At 39.4% G+C, this 26,298-nt stretch overlaps 1 protein-coding gene across 1 annotated transcript; it reads right to left on the reverse strand.

The window, feature by feature from the left end:
• Positions 1-303: 303 nt before the first annotated feature.
• Positions 304-25,053, reverse strand: LOC114144205 (lysophosphatidic acid receptor 2-like). Its single transcript, XM_028016759.1, has 5 exons — positions 24,574-25,053; positions 13,733-14,180; positions 9,414-9,908; positions 8,139-8,383; positions 304-2,119 (listed from the first exon to the last, which is right to left on the reverse strand). The coding sequence occupies exons 2-5, from the start codon at positions 13,986-13,988 to the stop codon at positions 2,015-2,017; spliced, it is 1,101 nt and encodes a 366-aa protein (XP_027872560.1). The 5' UTR covers positions 13,989-14,180; positions 24,574-25,053; the 3' UTR covers positions 304-2,014.
• Between the last annotated feature and the right edge of the window lie 1,245 nt (positions 25,054-26,298).

Raw genomic sequence — 26,298 nt, forward strand, 5'->3', positions numbered from 1 at the left:
GTCGACGAAGATCCTCTCGCTCGGCAAAGAGAGGAAGGAGTCAAACGCTTCAGAAGGACAAAAGCAGAAGGACAGAGACGGGCTCGGTCGAGTGGGAGACAAGATCAAAAAGACATTCTCTCCGGAAAACAAGAAGGAGCTCAGCGCGGAGCCAGAGGTCGCTCCTCTGAAAGAAACGCATGAAGGCAAAACATCTCTACAGAAACTGAAGGACATCATGAAACCCAGACGCCAGTCAGAAACCAACGCCAACTGAAGGGAAAAAGAACAAAACAACTTTAATTGGAAGAAAAGAGACAAACATGTATTTAAAGCTTTTAATGACAGATTTATATCGTCACTAACCAAACAAAGAGCTGTGGTAAAAACTAGAAAGTTTGTGACTTATTAGCCTGTCAGTTTCACTTCATGTTAAATGTAATTTGCTTTATTTCTAATCCTGGTTGCTGCACAGCTTGATACCAAAAATAAAATAAAGTAGAAGCAACATCGGTTTGATTTTTGCACGAAGCCGAGCGGCTCCTGGGATATCAGCACAAAAACAAACAGATCATCTCAAATCAGCCCTTAAAAAAAAGTTTGGAGTACAGAGACGTACTGTGCAACAAAAAACGTGCAGCGGTAATTGTTAGAAAAAGAAAAACGCACAGAGGCCCTCTGTGTGTGAGCCAGCCTGATGTGTAAAAACATTTTAAAACTCAAAAACACTGCAACAGTATCCACAGGCGTTGAACTTTTCCCACGTAAAACCCACAAAGTATACATTTTACTGGGATTGTGTGTGAGAATCCGACAGAAAGTCACATTATGTGAAAAGGGGAAGTGAAATACGAGATGTGTGGCATTCATCTGAACCCCCCCCAAAAAATCAAACATAACCATTTCCCTTCAAAACTCACACAATTAGTTACATTTAGGCCTTTATTGAACAGATGGAAGAAGAAATCCATAGGCAGCTAACATGCGCCATGAAATCTATGCACATGTACTTTTTAAAAAATTTTTTTTTTACATATTTTCATTTTGCAGTACTTTGTGGTGATGCGTCACATAAAATCCCCAGTAAAACATATTGAAGTTTGTGTTTTGTAAGGTGACAAAATGTGAGAAAATTCAAAGGGTGTGGATACTGTTGCAAAGAGCTGGACTGGGATAAAAAAAATAGTTAAAACAAAATAAAAAATGTAGCTCCTAAAATCTGATTCTGATTCTAACTGATAAAATCTCCCAAATAAAAACAATAAATCATTAAAAAAAATAATCTAGGTCTTAACTCTAAAATAAAAACAGTAAAAAGGAAAATGTGTCAGCAAGTCCTTCCTCTGCCAGCTCAATGTCAGATTAACAACCACGGCACAAGACGGTTTCAAGACGGCACAAAAAAACAGTGATAAGTTACAACGTTAACTATTTACAGTTAATGGCTTGCTTTATAAAATAATCTCTGGTGCAAACAGACATCATCATCATCTCTAAGCTACGTCGCAAACATTTAGCTGCCTTTTTGTAGAAAAAGCGGGAAACGATGGAGGGGGAAAAAAGTTTTTCATAAACTAGCTATTTATAATCTGGATTCTTATGAAATCAAGGTGAGATGGTAAATATTAAATGTCCCACAAAGCGTAATTCGGAGCGATTTTTAAGCTACCGTTGTTCGCTTTAGCAATTATGTTTCTAATCTACAGGAAGAGAGGTTGACGAGTTGATGTAGCAGCTTTTGCGCGCACATAAGCACAGTGTGGCAGGGCTTACATTGCATTGGTCTTTTTCAAAATGGCCACCTTGGTAACAGTCCTTTCACTTCTTCTGCACGCCATCATGCTGTTCTTGCTGCTGATTGGTGGAGTGCTTCTAAAACCGGAGTGCAGCTCGCATTCAGAGACAGTTCAAGTCTATTAAAAGGAGGATTGAAATCGCTCGGATTTCATGTCCGCCTGCTGGTCAGAGGCGCGCCATCTTCTTTTGAAGCATTCGAACATCGGTAGATGCCATCAAGGGAGCGTTTCAGGTCCTGTCAGTGGAAGCCGTCTGAGGCGGCGGCGTGATCCTCCGACACGTGGTTCATGAGCGGCGTCCCGTTGGTCTTCGTCGCCTTCCGGATGGTGCGAAGCCTCGACTCCTGCAGGCAGACAGCAGGAGAGGCGAAGATGGGAAGAAGAAGAACGAGGAGGAGACATAACAGGTTGTTTGCAGAAGGGTGAGTGGAAGTGGAATGGAGAGAAAAAGAAAGAAAAACAATGGAGAGGGAGTTAGTCAAGTCCAAACCAGCAAACAGAGGCAAAGAACCCAAGAAGAGAAAGACATGAAATAAAAAAACCCCAACCCAACCAACCAAACAGCAACACAACTGCTAGAGTGGCGCTTTCTTTTAAATACAGTCTGTTCAGGGTGCTATGTCACAAGGGGGCGCCAAAGAGCAAAAAATAAATAAATCTTTAGTTTATGACAGTTATCACTATTTATGATCCAACACTAAATTAAGAGGTTGATTTTTTTAAAAATCTGGACCGTTTTAATATTAGTGTAATCATACATATTAGAACTAATCCAACCGCATCTGGATTCAGAACCAAATTTGACTGAAACGAGAACAAAACCCAAAGTAGTTCAGACTGGGTGAACATGGACTCAATAAGAGATTACAGACATTTTAAAGTTATTTTGTTGTCCTCAGTGTTTATCAGATAATAAAGTTATTGTGTGTTTCTTTGCTGCAGCATGTCATTCCAAAAAAAAAAAAAAAAGAAAAAAGAAAGAAAGACTTTGAAACGTTAAAATGTACCAACCAGAAGTTTTGGTTCATTTTGTGCTGATTTTATGTGACAGACCAACGTAAAGCCAAACTGCGACGTGGAAGGAAAGCGAGATGGAATTTGTCTTCATTTGCTTTACCAATAAAACCTTCAAAACATTGTCATGCGTTTGAATTCAACACACTTCCCCCTTCATGCTGAATCATCTGCTGCTGGACTTACAGCTACAACTTTTTTTTCTTTTTTTTTGGAGGAGGGATTTTTTTTTTTTACCAGTTTAGCACATGAAGACACTGAAAGAAATTTGGCAATTCCTTTTTTTCACAAAACCTGTCAAACTCAGTCAGAGTGGCAGGAGAGCATCTTTGAAACAAACGTAAAAGTTTCGCTGCAGATTCTCAACAACGCTTTGGATCTGGACTTGGACTGGGCCATTTTAAAAGCACGGACATAATTTAACCTAGAGGTTTCAAATGGAGCTCTGCAGGCGTGTGTCTTGGGGTCCGTCCCAGCCAGGCGTCCGCATGATGCTGCCACTACCATGATTCACAGAGGAGATGTGAACCATCTTAAAATGAAAGTTAAACACTTTTTCAATAAACTGAGATATTGATATATGTAACAAAAGAAGTCCTAACCAAACAAAGCAGGCGGACAACGAAATAAAAACACACATGTAGCCATGTTGGACATTTATTTTCAATAGTTGTAATGTTTTTACAAAAATAATATGAATATAAAATGAAATCCCAACACCATCACTAAAATATCTATATAAAAAAAAGTATATATATATATATATATATATATATATATATATATATATATATATATGTGTGTGTTAATGACTTAACTGAAGTATAGACAATGACTTTGTGCGGCTATACAAACGTGGTTGTCATAAATGAATTACAGTTTTCTTTAAATTGCACAAGGGAGTGCAGATCTTGCCAACAAAAGCAGAACGGAGGATGAGAGATATTCGTCTTTGTCCAGCCTCCACTTTTTGATCTGGACATTGAACAACAACAACACACACACAAAAAAACCCAACAACACAGAAAACATTCTCCTGGCGCCCTCACGTCAACACGTCGATGTGAACACGGACGAGATTTGTGCGACTGCATTTTCCTGCTCGTGTTGCGCGAGGGCATGTTTACAAGGCACGTGCCGGAGTAGCAAGTCAGAGGATGTGTGGCAAGAAGCGTGACCTGGTATAAAACCCCGTAAACATCTGGATCAAGTTAAGACACTGCAACAAAAGAACACACACACACACACAGACTCATAAACACTGCACTGATGAGGCAGAAATGTTGTGGTGACGATCAACTAAGTGACATTAGCATGAGGCAGCGGAATGCTTCCAGGAATTTGGGAGAGTTTAGCAAATAATAATAATAAAAAAAGGAGCCTTGGTTTGAACACAAAGCAGTAAAGCCCTTAAAAGGTCTAGTCAAAGTACCTCCGGACTTTTTTCTGCCGAGAGAAAACATGTTTATTGAATTAGGTCGACGTGAACCGCAAGAGGTGCGGATGGAAATATTGCTACGAGGACGTATGACTAATCCTGACAGTGGATTGTTGAGGCCAGTCGGTACTTGCAGAGTAACTGAATATCTACAGTAGAATGTGCTGGATGTACAGAAGGTCACCTAGATGGTAAAAACCCTGGAGCGCAGCACTCTGACATGCAGACATGATGCAGGAAGCGCGCCTGCAGGTGTGATGGAAATGTGGATGGGGGACATTCCGCGTACAAAATAAGTTCAAAGAAAATCTAAATAGCTGCGTTTCCATTACAAACGTGTGTCTATATTCTGCTAATTAAAAAAAAATATAAAAGAAACACCACAACTTCGCCGTTCCATTTAATAAGAAATAAAGGAAAAATCTCCTATGAATAAGCTTGTTTATGAAATAAGTCATTAAAAATCATAGCAGTAATGAATGTAAACGGTTCCATTATTGCCGATCTTATCCGAAAATAAACAAGGTGACGTCTGCATGTTCGCGGTGAACAGGAACCAAACCGCAGCCATCTTAGACACTTTGTCGGTACATTTAATGACTATTTAGGCAAAAAAAAAAAAAAAAAAAAGTATTTGTTAAAATCTGAATGGCGTTACTAAATCAGCCTTAAAAAATCAATACAAACTTACTTTCAAGTATTAATGAGGCGTACTAAATGAAGTCAGGATATGGAAACGCTGTTAGAAGTTTCCAGAGCGAAACCTGTTTTACTTACCGATGCATATCAACTGTTCAGCAGATGACAGGTAAGCGTAATAATCGTTTTCCTGTTAAGCCATACAGTCTGTCATTGGTTCATGCTCTCCTGCTCATCATAAGCAGCATCGACAAAAGTCAACGAAGATGCAAGAACTCGACACGCACTTTACAGAAAGGCCGAGGGGCTCGGACGCTTCGCAAGCCAAGCAAACGGCTGAACAAAATGGAGCCGAGGCAAGTGGACCGGGTCGTGCATGGAGAGGATGAATGGATCACAACAACGAGGCTAAACGCGAGGCAACAGGAGTAGAGTTATGCTAAAACTGAAAAGCCTTCAGGCTGTTTCTTTGTTCGCTTACAAAGAACAGAAACACCAGTCTCCTTCTCACGGGAGGGTTCATGTTCCCACTGTCAAAACCGCTCTACGCAATTTTATCAAAGAATTTGCGACTGAAACATAATCATTGCAATATTTTATGCCTCTAGACGAAAACTATTTCTTGTGGTTTAGCTTAGTGGTCCCCAATCCCCTGGTCCGCGGACCAATTGGTACCGGGCCATGCAAGAAATAATTAAATATTTCCATTTTATGTATTATTTGAGTCTGGAGGATCTTTTACTTTGAAAATCCATTAACCCGATTCTCTCGGTTACGTCTTGCGCCAACATTGAGCCACAAGCAGCAAAATGAGTCAGAAACGGATCAGATGTCTTTGGAAAGTTTCTTTATGAAGGGAAAAGGCCCAGAGAAGAGACAGGAGGATGGATTTATCCCGGTAGGTGATTCCCACATTCCAAGCTCTGCATGATATGGTGACCGGATGGTAATGAGGGAATGAAGCTTCAAACTGCTTCACCACAAGAGACCATGAGCTCCCTGAGCATCAGCAACACTTCTGGTGTCATTGTCTCTCATCTCTCCCAGATGGACCGTCTGGTTGCAGAGAAACAAGCTCAGGGCTCCATTAGTCGTTATCATGAGTTAAAATTTTCACGAAAGTAAAACGCTCGTTTTTGTGGTGCTACTGTATCTTATTTTGAAGGGATATGTAAACGTTACCACAGCGACCAGAGTCAGAGAGCGTTAGGGATGAGAGAAGAGCTTGTGAGTTTTAGGTCTGGTTCACACGATTTAAAGATTGTCGGCCGATTTTCCAAACCTCTGTGACCACAGAGCCGATAAAAGTCCAACAGGTTCGATCGGTTCGTGTCTCCAGCCACACAGCAGGAGCAACACACCACACAAGAACCGATTCCACTCAGAACATCCTGATTCCAGACAAAAATCTAGTAAAACCCCCAACATATCAAACGTGAATTTCTAATAATCAAACACGGATGACGATGTAGAAGCAGTAGTGATAGTTTGTGGCTCATTTTAAGCGATAAAAGACGCAACAAAAAGAAAAGGCGTTTGATAAAAGACAGAAGGATCAGGCGCTCTATTTGCTGCACTATGATTTGGAGGCGAGTTATTGTTTTTCATAGTAAACAGTTTTAACTGTATAAACATCCATGTTTATTAAGCACATGATACTTTCCACATATCATCTCCGATGTCCACCGGACTCTCGGTTGCGCCATGTCAGCCGTTTGGGATTCCCCTCCGTGCTTATTACGTCACCGTGTTTTCTGATTGGCTACCTGTCACATTCAACATTCAACAGGTTGGGTTCTCGCTCCCAGTTAGGGAAACCAGCAGGAAAATAGCCAAGTCTTGACCGGTCCGCAGTGATAAAAAGGTTGGGGACTGGGGACAACTGGTTTAGCTGATATGGAAAAAGGAAATGACGTCAACGGCGTGGAAGTTATGTCCAAGTGAACTAACGTGACCAGAGGAAGACCAAATCCCGCACGCTTACACCAGCTATTTGATTAAACATAAAAAATAAAAAAAAACTGGAATTAAAGAGTTTGCCTCCAGCTAGCTCTCTGCAGCAACCTCTAAAGAAGTGGACGAAGATGTTTCAAAAGAAAAGAAAATGTTAAAAATTAACAATTCATTGCATTAATGTGTAATTTTATAAAGAAAATACATAGCAAATAAAGTTTTCAGATTAATTTCAAGATGTTTAACCCTTTATGTCCTAAATTTAAATCAGAGTCCACATCTTTAAAATGTCTGTTGTAAATATCCACTGTTTTTTTTAAAAAAGAAAAAGAGCTCATAAGTCATTGGTTACCCATTGATTAAACATTATTTAGGATGTATATTTAAAGCCAAAATTTGAAATGAAAATCTTAGATTAAATGTGGTAAACAAAAAGTAAAGCAAATCAAAGATCAAAAATCAACTCTACAAAGATTCAACTAAAGCGTACTCACTACAACTGAACTAAAATTAGAAGAAAATAAGCCTAACTTAATCTACAGACTACCTGTGGATGCAAAAGCAATAATAGAAGACTGCTTAATTTACAAAAAAATTAAAGTTAATTAATAAACCCAATGTTGTCAAAAACATGAAGTTTCCAGCAAAGACAGAAAAGTCATCTTCCGACATAATTTGGGGTTGTGCGTGTTTTAGCATGTATTCTTGCAATGTGATGATTATTGGTGTATGAATGTGTAAATGAGTGAAAGCTAGCATGAAAAACCATTTCAGTGGTCAGTGCGACTATCAAAGCGTTACATAAAAATCAGCCTGTTTAGAATTTAATTATAACTGCAAATTACCGTTTATATTGGATGGCTATTCAGACCAGATACCTTCTACAAACTCCCTTCTAAACAAACAATAAAACACAAATTTGCTTGAACTAAAATTTGGTTAGTTGCTAAAAATGCTAACATTAGCATCTGCTTCTTATTGTTCAAATTAACAGGTTATTTCAGTTTGGTTGGGTTTTTGTAAGTCAGGACTACATTCTATTGCCCCAAATCCAAAATATAAAAGTACTTAAATTATTTAGAGTGTTAAAAACTGATATTCCTGCGAGATTTCTTTGCTTGTACTCCAGCTGTACTTGGACATTTCTACTTTAGTGTTTAGATTTTCCAGTAAAATGGGCTAAGACACAATCAAACTGCCCAAAAGTTACTAGCAGCGCTCGGCTAAGGTGTCTGACTTGAAAACAAAAGCAGTCTTTATTGTGAATAGTTTTTCTGTTTGTGATTGGTGTTGTCATCTTTGTTGGTTTCAGACATTACCTCGAGGGTGGTAAAGTCATTATCAGACGGGCCCTTGCCCCGGCGGCACAAGCAGCACAGCAGCTCCTTGAAGGTTTTCCTCATGTCTTTGTCCCTGAAGCAGTAGATGATGGGGTTGACGAAAGAATTGCACTCGGCCAGCACCAGGAAATACTTCTCGTAGTTCAGCACGAGACATGTTTCACAATAGAGACCATCAAGCATCAGCAGAACGAGGCCCGGGGTCCAGCAGAGCACGAAGAGGCCTGTTGAGGAGAAATCAAAGATGTTAGAAGATCCTCAACTTAAAAATCGACAAAGGTTATGCTATCGAGAAGGGGAAGACGTTGCTAGGCGACGGTGTGATTTAGAAATTCCCTGACGGACTCACAGCGGACCAACAGGCCGAGAGACGCAGAACATGCCGGCTTGTGGAATGGGTTTAGTCTGTACGATCAGGTTTTATTATCATAATACTTGATTAGGGATCTCAGGAATGTGCACACATGCGGCACACTGAGCACTAATATATGCAAACTCTGGACAGAAATGGTAAAAGAATGTGGTAGTAAGCACTGGGACACTAAACATATCATGCATTCCTTAGAAAGCCAAACAAACCCCCAGTGGTCACAGTCACCTGGCTCTATCCTCTAAGTTTAAGCTAAAATTTCCCTCTCCTACTGCAGGTTTAGGACACCAATTAAGTCAACTTTAAATGCAAATTATTCAAAGTTGAAAGTACACATATGCATGGCGTGGACTACAAGCCGAGGCTTGCCCAGCATTGTCATCCAAGCCTCTTTTGAAAACAGAACTGGAATTATGCTTGCAGCTCCTGGCCCGGTCGCGCTCGAGAGTTTACAGGTCATTCGGCTGCTGAGTGACAGGACAAAGGCTTGTAACACTTTTAAAAAAAATTTAAGGAATTCAGTGAATTCAGTGGCTCTTGAGGAGCGGCAAAGGAGGCAGGGAAATTTTGGAAAAAATAAATAAATAAGGGAAAGGCAACAAAAAACAAGAGCTGAGTGAGAGGAAAGGAGTGAATGCAGGGATGTTGGGGAAGCAAGGATTGCCCTGACAAGCACAGACATGTAAAGGCATTTACAAAGCAGTGCAACTATTTTCAGTTCTCAGAAGGAGCAGTTACCTCTCAAACCAAGTAACTGGTTTTATTTAATACTTATGTATATCCAAGGAAACCAAGTAATTGGATGAAATAATCACTATTTCCAAGATAATTTTACACAATTTGGAGTTCATCTTGAAGACATTTAACATGTGTTTCTGACTTACCTAGGATCATTGAAACGGTCTTCATCAAGCCGAGAACGGTCTCTCTGTGTCTGGCTGGGGTTGTGTGCTCAGACATCTGCCTGCTCTTGTGCCTCACATAAAAGAAGATCCGGGTGTAGACGGCCACCATTATGGAGAAAGTAATCAAGTTGGTAAGCGCCCAGAACACCAGGAAACTGCGACTGTAGAGCGGCGCCATAGTGGAGCACCTCTCCAGGTCACACAGACAGTTCCATCCCATGGTGGGAAAAAGGCCCATAATAATCGACACCATCCAGATGAAAAATATGATGATGAAAACCCGCCGCGTGCTCATCTCGCTGTGCAGCTGCATGTTGAAGATGGTCTGGTGTCGCTCCATGGCAATAGCAAGAAGATTGAGGACGGAGGCCGTGAGGCTGGTGTCGATTAGCCCTTGGCGAACAAACCACTGGTACTGAGATAGCCTTATGGTCCAAGGGCCAGTGTGAAACATCAAGTGGAGGTAGGCAAGGCCTGAGGAGAAAATTTGCAAGAAATTACTAATCACAACCCAAAAATGGTTATCACTTTTGAAGACGAAGGTTGTTTTCCCTTCCCCTGATCTGAAAAAGTATGCACCAGTTAGTGAAATTGTTTTTCCCCATTTCTTTAAGGTAAGACTTTCAAATATCTTTCAGAAATATCTTATATCTACATTCAAATATCTTTGAATTTAAAAGGAAACAGGGTTCCTTACAAATTGACAAACCAACACTGCATTTGACTAAGTTTAGTCAATTTAAAAGCAATTCCATGTGAGGAAACAAAAAACACTTTACACAAACTGCTTTCTGCCAAATGGATAGCAGGTTTCCCCTCATGTAGTATAAGCCTGGCGGGCTGATAAAAAGGTTTAGGCCTCAGGGTTTGACCATCGAATTATTGATCTGCTGCTCGTCATCTCGCCAATTTATATGGTCTTGTCGCAGACTGGTTGAGGAGGGATTCATGAGCCAATCAACGAATGCAGTCTACTGATAATCAAACCGCTTGCGTGCAATACCCTGCTGGGCCTGGCTCGTACCATCCCTGAAGGGGTTACAAAAAAAATAACCGCGTAGGATCTGTAAAGGAAGACTAATCTGGTTGGGCTTTACTGTGGCAAATCCGATTAGAAAACCACTGGAAACAGGGTTTAAATTACGTCCTTAGAAAGTGACTGTGTTCAGAGTGTTAGTTCTCCACCACACAGCGTTTTGCATTTTGGCCAAAAAGTTCCGTTTTGGTCTCGTCTGACCAAAGCCCCTTCTTCCACATGTTGGCTGTGTCCAACATGGTTTCTGGCAAACTGGACTTCCTATGGTCTTCTTTTAACAATGGCTTCTTGCCCAGCTTTCATAAACGCCACATTTGTGCAGTGATGACTAACACTTGTCTTGTGGACAGATTGCTGTGTTCCTTGAACTTCGTGATGCTGTTTGTTCCCCAATATTCTCTTAACCAACATGTATTTATACAAGTTGGACACTATTTAGTCATTAGCAATCATCAGGCAACTTCTGAAAGCAACTGGTTGCACTCAGAGAAAAGGGGGCCGACTACTTTTGCACACTTAACTTTCTAGTTGATTGTTTTGAATAATGTATAATTGTCTACTTCACAATTGCGTACCACTTTGTGTTGGTCTTTCACATAAAATTCCAATTCAATCTATTGACGTTTATGGTTATAATCTGATATCGACACGTACAGGGGATGTGAATACTCAACACATTCTCACTCCCGACTCGTCATGTATTGACGAGTTGGGATGATTTCTGACCATGCATCACATATTGACGCGAAGGGTACTCCCTTCACGTCAATATGTGACGACTTGGGAAGGTCACATGTTTTACGTGGATTATTGACACGAAGGGTTCTCGTAACCACTGCCGAACCTTCAAAACCCGACGATTTGGTTAGGTATAGGGCAAAAATTACGGTATGGCATAGGGTAAAACCCCTCACGTCACATATTGACGCGAAAGGGGTACCCCACGCGTCAACATGTGATGCCGACAGACCTTCCCCTGCGTCAATATATGACGAGTAGGGAGTGAGAATGGGTTGGAATACTCTTGCAAACCCACGTAGATACCTTTACTAATTATTAGGTTTGAAGCACACTGCAAAACAGCATTGAATAGGACTGTGTTTATTTAAACTGGGTTAAAACTGTTCACTTTTTCCTATACAGTGCCCCTAAATAGCTTTTTTTTAAAAAATCAATATGTTGTTAAATCTAGAATTGTGTGTCCTGAAAAAGTAGTGGCGATTAAATAATTGAGAAATGAAACATTCAAGTGTTTTCATAGCTCCATTCAAAAGCAGATATATTCAAATTTATCATTGCAGATGTGACACCATCCAGACACTCCTGTGTCCCTAGTGTGGCATACGTTAACGACAATAAAATGGCTCTGAGGCAAATTCCCAACTGGTTCAGCAGGTATCAGCTGTGCCTGGATACGTTGTAGCTTGTACCAAGTAGTGTTGGATCCTTTTCACTGAACCAGAGATAAATATTTAAATGAATTTTAGAGATAAGTTATGTCACTAGTGGCTAGGTCAGTGTCCTAGGTCATGCAGGAACAAGCATGTATAGATCTACTAACGTCTTTTCTTTTTTTTTTTACCAGAGAACAAATTCACCACAGTCAGCCTTACAAAAGTTAGTGAACATACAGTGCCTATAAAACCAATTCACCACCTTAAATGTTTTGCCCTTTTGTTGCTTTTGCAAATATTTTGCCAAAAAATGATTCACAGAGAAAACCATGCAATGTTATCAAATAGGGTAAGTGCTTTTTGCAGGCACTCTAGCATTCATTTACTTAAGTAAATGTTACTGAGTAAATGTAAAGTTGATCTAGTGGAGAAGAGGATTTACACTGCAGGGTAGGAGAGCCTGAGGTTAGTTGACCCTTCCCTTGCTTCTAGGAAATGATTTCTAAAAAAACCCCATTGATTATGTGACTAGATAATGGATCATTTAATTATATGTGTGGCGGTAAGAACCTCATGGTTAAAGTGGTTAGACATAAGTTTTATATATCAATTGTACCATGTATGAGAGAGAACATGGGGTACCGTAGCTCATGTGTAGCATTTTAAGTGTGGGCCCAAATAAAGTAGAAATGGTAGGTTTGGGGTAAACTATGATTCCAAAACAAGGATTCAGTTCTAGTGCTTTTTTTTCCTCCAAATGTTAATGTTCACTTCCCAAACACACTTGAGAACATGGACGGTGTACGTCGAGTCATCAGCCAACTCTTTTTGGAAATGCAGTATTATCTAAACAGTTATGTTTACACTCGTTCCGACTGATTGAAGAGATGCACAGCATTCTGAAATATAGGCAGATGTACAAGTCAGCTAACAAACTACGGTGGCATTGAAGTAAATATAAAAAATGGCTCATCTTACCCCAGTCTCCTCCATTTCACAAAACACTGAAATCAAGCATTTCACTTCATTTCCTCCTGTACAATGTAGAAACTTTACCATTTTGTGGAATACAATTTGCCACAGTTTTTTTGGTTTTAAGTGGACATTTTGTCAAATATTGACATCTGATGTCAGCATGGCTTACATAGCCGAATACCTGGCAACCTTTGGCTGTCTCATACCCATTAATTATTTATTTATTTATTTATTTTTTGCATTTAGTTCACCTTAATGCACTTAAATGCAATGATTTACTATTCTGATAAAAACTTAAAATTAAATACAATATTTTTTTAATTTGCCTTTTAATTTCAAAATTAAAGTGTGCCTATAATAGTTAGGGAAAACATGATACATTTTTAAACTTTGTTTAAAACATTTAAACAATTTGAAGTGTTCGTTTAAAACGTCTAAGCAATTTGAAATGTTTGAAACATTTAAAATATAAATTTTCTTTCCATTTCCATCAGATGAAATTTAAAGAAAATATTTATGATATACATTCAATTAACTATATAAATATAATTTTTACTATACTGTCCCAATAATACATGTTACAATCTGACTTGTTTTTTAGTTCTGATGATGCCACGTGTTATTTTGTGAAAGTTTCTTTGATGAGATATACAAATAGAAAGATCAGTGGCATTTTGTCCAACAATTTATAATTACCTCCAGCATTAATAATCTGTTAAGGTGTGATTATAAAGAAGTCAATTATGGAAGATAAATTACGAAATAAAGAGTGCAGTATTTTAGGAAAAGCAGACATTTTCTTAAATTCAATGCATTTCACCTGGGCTTGCATAAAATTCACAATAACTAGTCATTCCAATAAAATCATATGAGAGCAACTAAAATGACATTACCTGAAAACAAGTCTGAAACAGCCAGATTACCCAGCAGGTAGTAGATGGGGAAGTGAAAGCGGCGGTTTTTGAAAATGGCAAATATGACCAAAAGGTTTGAAAAGATAACTATGAAGCAAACAAGCAGTCCCAAAGAGACGACCGCATAGTCCCGTTTGCGCCAGAATGGAGCAATCGTCTTATTGCTGTTATTGTAAAAAAATTCCACAGTTTCATTATAGTAGCATACAGTGACGCTAGAATTTGTGCTGGACATGGCGTCAGAGAAGACTTGAAACAGATGGACGTTTAGTCGACAGGCAATAGAGCCCAAAGATTGTGGCGACGTTTACAGCTGTGTTCTTTGGCAGGTTGGAGGTCGGCTTGCCATGAGTTGGAAGGCCGACTAAAAAGATCCAAAGTCCCAAGCCGTCACCTGTTAAGGCGTTTCCAACACCATGAGGGAAGTCTGCAAAGAAAAAAATACCAGATTAGAGAGACAACCAGAAGCATTAATTATAAAACAAACTTTAGCAATAATGTATTTAGTACACTGACTCTAAAATAGCAGTCAAATCAGTAGAATTGGATCTTTAATGTTTTTATAACGGGTACAACAGAAATGCTGGCCTCCTAGTGCATTAAAGTATAACCAAAGGTCAAAAATTATAAAATCCTCAACTGCGTTTCGTTGCTTTGTACTTGTGGCATGTGCAATGACAATAAAGTTGAATTCTATTCTAACATGAACAGAGTTTTTTGTTTTACCAGAGGAAAACACACTCCTTTACTAAATGTTTCCAATCCACAAACAAATGTAAATGTGTTGTTACCAAGGCTTGTAATGTCAAAAGTACATTACAAAAGACATCGACTATGATGGGTAAATAATGGAGAAGTTTCATTGTGATTTAGCAGTTTGCCTGATAAGCTCATCTAGTAAATCTTTTAGATTATAATATTCGGAGTCAATTATTTTACAATTTAAATTACTAACTAATATTAACTGTGAAATGCAGTGGTGAGAAAAAGTGTTTTCCACCTTCCTATTTTTTCTCTTTTTGCCTGTTTGTCACACTTAAGTTTATTTTTGAAGCAGCAGATATAATTGTTACTTATCTCTTCAAAAATAAATTTGATCATGGGATACAACTTTGACATTTTTTGCACAAATACCATGTTCTTTCTTAGACAACATTTTTCACAGTGAGATAATCTCATTCGAGCGCGAGCCTAACAGACACAAGACAAACACAAACTAATCTTCACGGATGCGATTCAGGGAACAGACCACGGTTCCGAGCAGAACTCCATCTTCACTTTGAGACCCGGAACAAGCTGTAATCTTCTGTTTACGGTAAACTTGCATTTAGAGTCACGAACATCGTCTGACATTACTTTCCAAACTCCCATGACACCCAAAGCAGCGACCTCAGATCCAAGCTCAGCCCGCTTGAAAGTGGGAACAGCGGAGCAGCTCCAAGCATCCTGAGACACGCCTCGCAATTACGCAATCCAACTATGTAACTCCATCTCAATCCAAACATCCAGAACCAGCATGCAGCATACACACACACGTTTATGTGGCTATCTTTATGGGGACTTTCCATTAACTTACATTCATTTCTACAGCCTAAACCTTACCCTAACCCTAACCATTACATACCTAACCCTAACCAAAACTCAATTCACACCTTAGTCCTAAATTTAACCCCTGACCCAAAAACAGTGTTTCCCTTTGTGGGGACCAGGCTTCGGTCCCCACAAGGAGCAGTGTGTCCCCATAACATAGTGCCAGGAAAATGGTCCCCACAAGGTATTACAAACACCCCCCCCCCGCCCCACCCCCCACACACACACACACACACGCACACACGCACTCGCAGGGAGGAATCTTTAGTGATCAGCTTCCTTCACCAAGGGTATGTGGAAAGAAGCGTCACATCAAAAACAGAAAGAAATGAGGAGACTAAAAGGGTGGGATGAAAATGAAATATTACCAAAAAAATACATATAACATGAAAGCTGTCTTAGGAGCGAAATAACTTCAACATTTAAAAAAAAATACAGAGCAGAATCTCAGTAAACTTCAGTGCATGAAAGAAGATTAGGGTCACTGGAAAAATAAAAATAAAAAAGAATTTAGACTCTTTTTTTTCTCAGAAATCAGAATTCTGAGGGAAAAAATTTTTTTTTCCTCAGTGGTCCTTATCCACCTCTGCATCGCAGGACACAGAAGAGGATCCACAGAAAATTATACATCATTAACTAAGTATATGTGATGGTCAGATAAGTGGAAAACAACCTGATTTCTGTTGGTTCTGGTACTTTGTTTCAGAGATTCAGACCATGTGCTCTGTGTTCAATCTGCTGCAAACAGCAGCAACACAGAAGAAAAGGTGAGTACTTGGCTTTAGCAATTTAAAAACAAAAGCAAAAGGTGCAATGAAATCTGGATGCAGTACAATTACTAGATAAGATCAGCGCATTCCTTGGTGCCACAGAACAGCTAGGCATGCTGTAGCTGGTGAAAGGAAAAAGCTTCATCATATCTGGTCTGAGTAGCGATGCAGGCTTCTTCCACTGTCTGTCTGGCTCAATATTACATTAGCATGAAAAATGCAAGGCCGTAGCAGTTGGCATATGTTAGCCAACAACTATAGCGCTCCAAACAATTGTTTGCGGTACGAGTATTGCACATGCTGAGAATATATTCTCCATATATCATGCGGCCACACCTTGGAGAGAACAAGCTCCTTCATCATGGTTTGAGGTCTTAAACTGAACCTACCAAACCTGCAGAAACCCTTAAAATCTTTACTCTTGCGCTGTTGATTCAATATGTTTAGAAAACAAAAGATAAAGCTATGCAGGTTTCAGGAAATGCATTGCTATAGCTTTCTGATCTGAGGTTGCCAGTTTGAGCAGAAATGCCAATAATCTCTTGCAGAAACGTGCAGGAGGAAGTCAATGCCAAGAAGAGGCAGCACTTTCCTGAACCTTCTCTGTGTGTGAAGTGGGACGAATTTACAATACAGACCAATTTACCCCAGATTGTTCGTAGATGTAGAAGATGTCTACGAACAATCTGGGGTACACATCCCCAGAATGGCGTCGTCCTCTGACTCGGATTCTTCTCACTTCGGCGATTTACTCATTATGACGTTTGTCATCACCTCCCTACCATCGGCACACAAAGATTTGTAGACAGCGGCTGCGTACTGGATAACCTTTGTCCACTTGGTTGTCTTTTTCCAGAGTCTAAACAGGGCTGTATCTCTATGGTGTTAACAATCAGATCTTTTGCTTTAAATTATTATTTTTTGTTCCAACTCATTGGACCTTGGATGAAACTGGGTGACAACAGCGTTTCCTGGATGTTTCTTTTTCAACTCTGTGACTGGCACGTCGTGACATCACTACGGTTTTTGGAGACAACTTTAGGTGTAGAGTTTAGTCTTATTCTTCTTTTGAGCTGCAGATGTTTGTTATTGAACTTACTCATCCCCCGTACCATGTGCAGTTGTTTGGTGTCCTCTTAAATATAATAAGGATTTCATACATCAGTTTTTAGCTTTTTATTTCTACCAATGATTACTTTCTAAAATATTGAGACTTTAATATCCATGTTTGTTGTCCTTCAGATCCTCTAGTCCTTGTATCTTGAAGGCTTTTATCATCTCTTCGTGTAATTCAGATAGTAAATGGGCCAACACATCATCTCAGCCACACTTTAGACCTCCTGATTTCTCATAGACTAGCCATCTTCCTTTTTGGGAACTATCTGAATCTGCCATTTCACACAATTTCCCGATGATTATTGATTTTGTTGTTCCACTCCCATCAGAAAAATATGCAAACAGCAGGTTTTTAACTACTGAATTCTGACAGTGGCAACAACTGGACAATTTTCTGCTGCTTTTATGGATTTGCGGTCTGTCCACCAAGCACTCAGGGGACAGACAATACCATAAAGGTGAACGAAAGATAAATTAGACGTTTTACTAATCAGATTATTACTAAATCAGAGTATTTCAGCGAAACAAAAGCATGACTGCAGAATGACTGTAAAAGTCTGCAGCAGCAGCAGCAGCAGCAGCGGTGGCGGCAGGAAGTGAAAGCACCAACCAGAGCGCTGTCTTCCAAGCTGCTCTTATGTAACCGACATTCACAACTTTAGCGACGATAAAGATGCATCAGATCTGAAATAACGGATCAAACTCACATCTCTCTTACTACAACAACATAATGTTAGTTCAGCTCATGCTAGATACATTTTCTTTGTTTCTGTAACCTAAGGCAATGCTGATCCTTAGCTTTCAGCCTTAACCATCTAACTTAAATTATAAAGCTGACGACATGAGAAGGGCTCATAAATGAGGAAAGACAAAACATTTTTCATTAATTAATTACATTCTTCCAACACAGAGCAACTTTCACCCACACACACGTGTTTGTCACGCTATCTTTGTGGGGACTTTCCATTGACTTCCATTCATTTCTACAGCCCAACTCTTTCCCTTACACATCTAACCCTAAACAAAACTCAGTTCTCACCATAATCCTAACCTAACCCAAAAACAGCATTGTGAACTCGGTCCCCACAACGTAATATATGTCAGGAAAACGGTCCCCACAATTTACTATATGCATGGTACACACACACACGGTCCTGATGCTAGAACATATTTTGGCTCTCAAAGCTCACTGTGACCTTCTGGACCAGATAGTGCAAGTGTAGGGGACTCCACTTAGCGTGACAGTGTGGTAAATAGAACAACCCTAGCTCTTAATTTAGCAGAAGTGACGCCAAACACAGGAAAGCATGAATCATAAAGTCTATCTTTACTGTCAGAGAATAAGTGTGAGAACATAAAAGAGGAAGCTGAATTTCATTTACGTAAAAAATATATATAAAAAAGCTAAACAGTTCAAGTTGAAGACGTTATGTTTCATAAAAACAAGAACAGCAAGTTAAATTGATTTGCAGTGCAAACACCCAGAGTATTATTACATTATCGGTTACATTATTAGCTGGAGGTCAAGCCAGATTAAAGAGAAGAGTCATTATTAAATTTATTTATATTGATGCACTTATTTTAAAAAAGTATATTAATAGAAAGATGTTGCATGAGGTTTACTAAGCTGCTTACAGCCTCTTAACTTCTTGAACCGTTCATGTTACATGTGCGATAAACAATACTATTGTTGATGTCACAGTAATGCAAGTTCCTCTTCTCAAAGACTAAAACTCTAATTTTGTACAGAACACTCCACACTGCAACTGGAAGACATTTTAAATATACAAAATAAAAACAACAACCAAAAACAAAAACCTTTACACAACTGAAATCGATTATTAAGTCTCCAAACAAAATTGCCCATAAAAAAAACAAAATCGGAGCGGAAAAGATGAAGCACGTTCTAATTTATCATGACTAATTTATGGCTTATTGCAACAGACTGTTAAAACCACAACTGTAATCCATCGAGCTCATAAAAGATAGACCAATGTGAAGCTCAGCCAGATGTGACTGAGACAGAGAGCGTCTGCAAATGGAAAATGTTGACTGGAGATCTCACAGCATGATAGTGCCACCACTGTGTTTCAGTGAGAGTGTTGTGTTTCCAGAGTGCCTCATGGTATGAATTAACACACAGTATTAGATTTAAATGAAAGCAGCAAAGTTCAGCTGTGGTCTCGACACCCCATTTCCCCACGTTTGTGGTCCATTGAATTGCAGCAAACTTCAAACAGGACTTCTCATATCCTTTTTTCCATCCTCTTAAACAATGACTTTCTTCTTGCTTCTCCTCCATAATAGGCCAGAATAGTGGAATACATGACTAATGCATGTCCTGTCCCTGACACCAGAACTGTGGATTTCTGAGACTCCCTCAAAGTACCCACTGGCCTTCTGGTTGCTTTTCTGGTTAACGCTCTCTCCTTGCTTGGTGTGACGGTACAGTTGTGCAGATATGTCTAAAACTCTTTCCAAGAGACAACTCTCTTTCCAAGCGCTGTCATAATATTAACATTTTAAACTCAATAACTATACTAAGAGGAATATTTCCTTCTTGAGTTTCATGACTGCGTGTACTCCCCCCAGAGCTGGATTTACAAATCCAAAATCCAAGCTAGAGGCTCGTATTTAAATTTTGGACGTAACAAATTAAAGCTTTTTATTATGCTTTAATCAATTCAACAATGTAACAGCAAGATAAACAAATTAACATAAGGTCACGTTGTTTTGATTTGAATTTTTATTGAAAATTTTTTTCTCTCCATGTGCCTGTACTTTGCCCCCAAAGTCTTTGGGGGAAAAAAACAGTCCTTTCTCTATTTCCCTTTCAAGTTTAAAAAAATCTGGCAACCAAAGAGACAGTCCTTGAATGGTTCTGCTCCGACTGTATTTTTGTTTTTTCAGATTGTTTTCAGTCTTTTCGATGTGTAGAAGAAGAGCACCTGTTGCCTGTCAAGTCTGTTAGGCTCAGAACTGCCCCTATCTGCATGACACTGAAAATCCACATTACCTACATTAGCTACATGCCATATGCCTAGCTGGTACGGTCAAAAGAGTCAACATTGAGGGTAAACAAGGTAGCACACAACCAGTCAAACGTTAATCAGCAGCACAATATGCACAACTGCTCTAGAAATACAAAAGCGTATAGAGAAAAATGCAACATTCAGAGATAGAAAAGTTTATTTAAGTATTTAAGTCTTTGAGGTTTATGGTTTTCAGTTTGTGAATCAAGAATGTTTTTGTAACAAGTCTGTTTCAAGCTGCGTTTCCAAATTTCGCAAATTGGACTTACAAAAATAAATTTGCTTAATGGGAACACGGCAATTTCAAAAGTTTTTATGCCAGGATGAAGTGGTTTTTATTAGCGTATTTCGCAAAACTGAAATAGAGACACTTTGTTTTGCATCACACGAGTCACCGGATGTTACTACTAGCGGAAAAGATAAAGAAAGGCAGTGGTAGGAGGATAACGGCAAACATTTTTAATGACTTATCGCGTAAACAACCTTATTCATGTGTGATTTTAATTGCGCTTCTTACTTGAGTTTTCCTGACATTAGAGGTATATGAACAAAGTTCATTTGTAATGGGAACACAGCTGCAGTCACTCCCTTTTATTGTAGCGGATGTCAGTTCAAAACCTTGAAATATCAAGAAACATATCAAAGGCAGAAGAAAGAATACAGAGTGCTTTGGAACGATTCACTCATTTTCAGAAATGACCATTTTTACTCAAAGTTGTTGGTCCAAAAGAATGTCATGGTGAGACAGGCCCACTAGGAACCAGCTAAAAACAAGAGGAAGGCCAATGTAGCAAATGGCTGATAAACTAGGTCAGTGTGTGGCATTTTTCAGTATTATCAGTCAGTCTGTGCGCTGCTGCTGAGGTAAGTGATATAATCTGTCATACAGTACAAACACACGGAGAAATAAGTTCTTAAAAAAAACCCCTCCAAAAATCTAACCTTTATCAGATCCATGAATGCACCATGCAACTCACTGCCAGTTCATGAAGACAACAACAAATTTTTTCAATGTGCATGCCGTCACTGAGGAAGACTCAGTTAGCTATGTTCGGGATCAATCAAGTGTTTCGAATCAAACTCAGAGGAAGAACAGAAAAATGAAACTCTGTTTAAAAAGAAAACACCAAGTTAGATGACGAGCGTTTCACTCAGGCGGCAAGATAACAAGGAAGCTAAGTGAGGTTTAGCGAAGTGGAACTGAAGCAAATTAATCAAGCTAGCTAGTTGATGATTTAACAAGGGGGTCGATACTTTTTCCACACGTGGCTGCATGAGTTTGTTGTTCGAAAACAGTTTTGGTATATGTGGTAAAGTTATATTTGTCTCATCTTAAAATATATTACATGGAAAACACTTAAGTGAGAGAAAAAAGTAAAAGCCAAATGAAATCTTTGTCAAAGGTTTGTAGTTTTTATAGACGAATCAAAGATTCGCAAACACAAGGGATTATTAATCTGACACAAATTTCTGATGGTCTCAACACCAGACATGAGGGATGTGAATCTTTTAGTGTCCAGCCATTCGATTCAGATTTTTATGGTCACAATTAAGAAACCATTTTCAATTAGGAAATCATTTTTGATTCAGAAACCAGTCCAAGTTATGTGACTGACAGGAGGAAAAGAGTGTAAATAACTAGTTCATTTATCTAAAACAGCTTTATAGCGTTCCATACTGTATCAAATTCCACACTATTTTTGTATATATTTAAACAAAATAGGTTAGTGCATTAAATTCTGAAACTTTAATAACCCGTTTTAGGTTAGCTTAGCAGCTAAGCTAAGGTAAGTTAACGTTGTCAGGACGAGTGGATGTATAATGTGATGTACAATATACTCACAAATAGGCAAAGACTTACAACTTAAACAAATTTTTAAAATGATTTTGAATGCTTTGAATCCATTCAAAATTCCCAGAACTAGAAACTGCATTTCTCTATAGAATCCACAGATATAGATATTGTCCATTACTGTCCCCTAATTTACAAATATAGTTATCTGCCATGCAGAAAACCGAACTAATTATCTCTGAATAAAAATTATCAGCCAAATCTAAACAGTTTCACAATTAGGCAAAGGGATGTTATTGTGTGATAACCATAAAATTAACCATAAAATTAAACTCTGCCTCGACAAAAGAAAGAAAAAAAGACAAAAACAAACATGCACCTCAACAAAAGTCTAGTCACAACATAACACAGTCATAACTATGGATATTCTACAATGAAACAGATAAATGGAGCAGAATTGAGGAAAAGGCTTTCTTCAATCTATTAAATTGACATTTTAAAATGAACGATAATTCCTCGGGGTGTGCTGGGAAATCCCACAGCACCTAAAGAGAGTCAACATGGAGGGCAAACAAACAACAGCATTGTTAACTCAACACCTATCAGCTGCACAGGAAAGCTACCTTTATTCTCCACAGAACGCTGGTACAAAAACCCACGCATTAGGAATGGGGAAGTTCAGAGGAGAAGAAGAAACAAACAAGGGTCACATAGCAAATACCTCACAACCCCCGACTTCAGACACCCTCATCGTTTCCTGTCACTTACTTACTCTTCCCCCACTTTGCTGTGGTTTGAACACTCGGAATCTGTGAATATGCAAACGTTTGTTCACATATAACCTTTTTTTTTTGTTGCCAGTAATGAAACATCTTCCTGCACCTCAAGCTCGAACCATTCATGTCCGAGCTTCACGTTTTATGGCCGCGCCGAGTCCACCGTGTCACTTATGCGGCTCCCAGAAGTTGCATGGCTGTGGGGTTTGTCTGCGGATCACGTGCCTGCATTTGTGTGTGAATGAACCAGCTGGGATCAGTAAACACCAGTTCGAATGCAAACCGGTCATTAAAGTGAGGAGCCACACCCAGGTATGTTCTCCCTCCTCCTGTCTCCAACAGCAGAGGAGCAGCAAAGCAAATGCGGCGCCAGAGACAGCCGGCTCTCTCTGAGACTCCTCAGTATGGCTCGGACTCTGCTCATCCTCACCGGGGGGTCTGGCATCTCTCTGGGACTATTCCCTCTTGCAGAAAGCTGACATAACTGGAAATCCAGGCTCGGTTTCGTCTGTTTAATTATGCAACAATGCAAACAAAGGAGTAAGTGACTTCTCCTGCCACAGTGGGTAATCCATCAGATTTAGCTCGTTAGCAAGACACAAGGCTACCTTACATAAAAACGAGGTACACTTCTTGTCAAGGATCTTATGCAATAAATTTTATGTGGCTATTCCTAAGAAGAAAGAGTTTACTTTTTTGTTTTCTTTTAGGTTTGAATGTTGGGAGAGGTACAGATTTGGTGCGTTGGTTATTTTTGCAAACTTTGACATTTCAAGCCGTCGCAGAGTTTGTACATACAAAGTCAATTTATTTCAGGTAGAAAGAGTTGCTGTGGGAGACAGAGTTTTAGTATTTACCCACTTGGGAATTTTTTAAAGAAAAGAATCAGCTATGAAAACATGTGATTTACAGCAGTTTTGTTTTTTTTTTCTATAATCTTCTGAAAGGAAATGTCTTGAGATTAGCAAATAAGACCGATCAGGAGGTTCCCAAAACCAGGATCAATTCATACAAGTAGAGATTCACCCATCAGGATTTTACTAGCTAATAACATTTAATTTTATGTTGTGCTTCAGCAACATGTTTTGCATTGGGATGCTATTTTAAGCTTGAAGAGTTTTATTGATAGGCCACTAAGCTCAGCCTTACAATTCTCTAACAATGCAAGATAATGGCTACTGGCTGATTCAATCATCATAGATTCTAATCAAAACGTTTAGTCAGGATTTATTATTAAACTAAATTAGCTAATCCTGCAAGAATTATCATGATAATTATGCAAAATGACTGAGCTAAATTTGCTTAATTTAAGCAGATTCGTTTAATAACCTTAATAACAGTTTTTACAGTGCACAGATCCCCCGTCTTTCTCAACCAGTTGTGTGCTCGCTGTGTTGTCTTTTGGCGGAATGTGCAAGACTCATCCGGGAAAAGGAAGAAACAAAAATGAAACGTCTTATCTCAAGAGATAACGCGTTTCTTTCTTTTTTTTGTTTTGTTTGTTTTTGGGTGAAATACGATGAATTGGCTGCTGCGGCTTAAACAGACAGAAAGTTAAGACGTTCAGGTTGTAATGAAATCCAGACTCGGTTCAGCACATCGACATTCAAACACCATTAAACTGCACGCGTGCGCATTATTCAACCCCACTTTAAAGTTTCTCCACACAATTTAATTTTCGGACGAGAAAATAAAATAATAATAATAATAATCTTTTTTTGTTTAAAAAGTAGTATTAACTCACCTTTTCCTTGCAACTGTGAACTTGTCCCGCAGGTACATCCAGTTCAAATTTCGTGGAGTTGTTCAACTCTAATGTAGGTCAGGCTGTACCTACATTTGAGATCACCTGAGGACTCTGAACGCCTCTTGAGCACTGAGACAAACAAAAAGAAGAAGAAGAAGAAAAAGAAGTGGCTCGAAATTCAACAGAAACTGCTGTGTGGGAGGTTTCTACACTGCCGCTCCGTTTCTTCTTCTGAGAAAAAAAGAAAACTTTAAAGCGGTCAGCGTCACCTCAACTTTCCTGCTGCTTCCGGGAGTTTTCAGCGCGTGCAACCTGCGCACAGTCATCCGCTAAGGAGGCGCAGAAAGGGTGCGGCACTCTCCTGCGCTGTCGCTGCCGCTGCCGCCGCTGCTGCTGCTCTCTGTCAGCCCGGTTCACTTTCACAAGGGAGCGTTACCTGTAGCTCTGCGCTGCCTCTGCCAATCTGAGAGCTCCATATCCGCCTGCCGCTGCCCCCCACTCCTGGCCCTGTTGAGTGACGACGGGATGGACGAGCCAATCAGAGGCGCGCCGAGGAGTGAGCGACGTGAGGAGGGAAAGCGAGGAATTTAAGGATGAAAGTGGGAGGTGGATTATGAGTGATAATGGTCGGCCAAGGAAGCAGAGGAATGTCGTAGCGAAGTTAGTTGTGATCCATTTGAACAAGCAGGGATACGCAGCCCACACATATTTCACAAACAGCCTACTTGCTTTACCTCTCTATATGGCATAAAATGAAAAATCCAGGAAAAACCAAGGACAAAACGCTACAATGATGTTTCAACCATAAACACGTCAACATGAGGCTTTTAGTCATTACAGTTAGAAACTAGCAAACAGGCCTGAAATCTAGGCGCAGTGGTAGACTCAGACCTTAACATCCAAAGACACATAAAGACAACCTCAAAGTCAGTCTTCTATCACCTGAAGAACATTTCAAGACTAAGAGAATCTCATGACTAAAGAATCAATGTGGCTCTTTAGCAGGGGTGAAAGTAGTTTTACATTCTTGAGGGTACTATAACAAAACTGTATATATATATATATACAGCAGCGATAAGATTAAAAACATAACATTCAGTCCGTTACAATATGAGGCTTGATATTTATGTTGCAATTATTAATAAGCGCTCTCATGAACACAGCTGTGTTTGATGAGCTAATTTTAAACTCCTGCTCTCCTAGTAAAAAAAAAAAAGTTGCCTTGTTATTTAGGTAATGGAACTGAAATGCACAAAATTGTGCAACACCTTGTTGAAATCATAATTACTGATTTTATTATTTTTGTTGGGTCATTCATTTGAACACGTTTTGCTGATTTTTTTTTTTGCTGTTCTTTAATAAAGTTAAAAACATTTTGCCGAGATCAACGTATTGCGTCGCTGCTCTAGGAAGCACGGACTGTTCCAAAACAATATGAGAATTGAGGAAAAATCAGCTATTTATTAACTGATTACGTCATGTTTTAATTTAGACTGTTCTTGAAAAACCAACCAGTCACGGTTGATTAGTGGGTGCAACGCGGCTCCACGTGCAGCTCACTGATTCTTTACAGCAGCCACTCCACTCTCTTGCTGGTGTTACCTGTACTGCGTTCCCCCGCCAAATCTTTTAGTGGTACGCAGTACCCGACCGGACCCTCCTACTTTCACCCCGGCTCTTTAGTCACATTGATTCCTGCAACAGTGTCTATTAGTCAGTCAG

Source organism: Xiphophorus couchianus, chromosome 5 (assembly GCF_001444195.1).
Source record: "Xiphophorus couchianus chromosome 5, X_couchianus-1.0, whole genome shotgun sequence".
NCBI classification, from domain to species: domain Eukaryota; kingdom Metazoa; phylum Chordata; class Actinopteri; order Cyprinodontiformes; family Poeciliidae; genus Xiphophorus; species Xiphophorus couchianus.

Excerpts from the sequence above, each read along its gene's own strand:
- LOC114144205 (XM_028016759.1), bottom strand. The coding sequence starts at position 13,988 with ATGTCCAGCACAAATTCTAGCGTCACTGTATGCTACTATAATGAAACT. Across the intron at positions 9,909-13,732 it reads TGTTTCAGACTTGTTTTCAG|GCCTTGCCTACCTCCACTTG; the intron begins GTAATGTCATTT and ends TTTTCTCCTCAG. Across the intron at positions 8,384-9,413 it reads GACCGTTTCAATGATCCTAG|GCCTCTTCGTGCTCTGCTGG; the intron begins GTAAGTCAGAAA and ends TCTCCTCAACAG.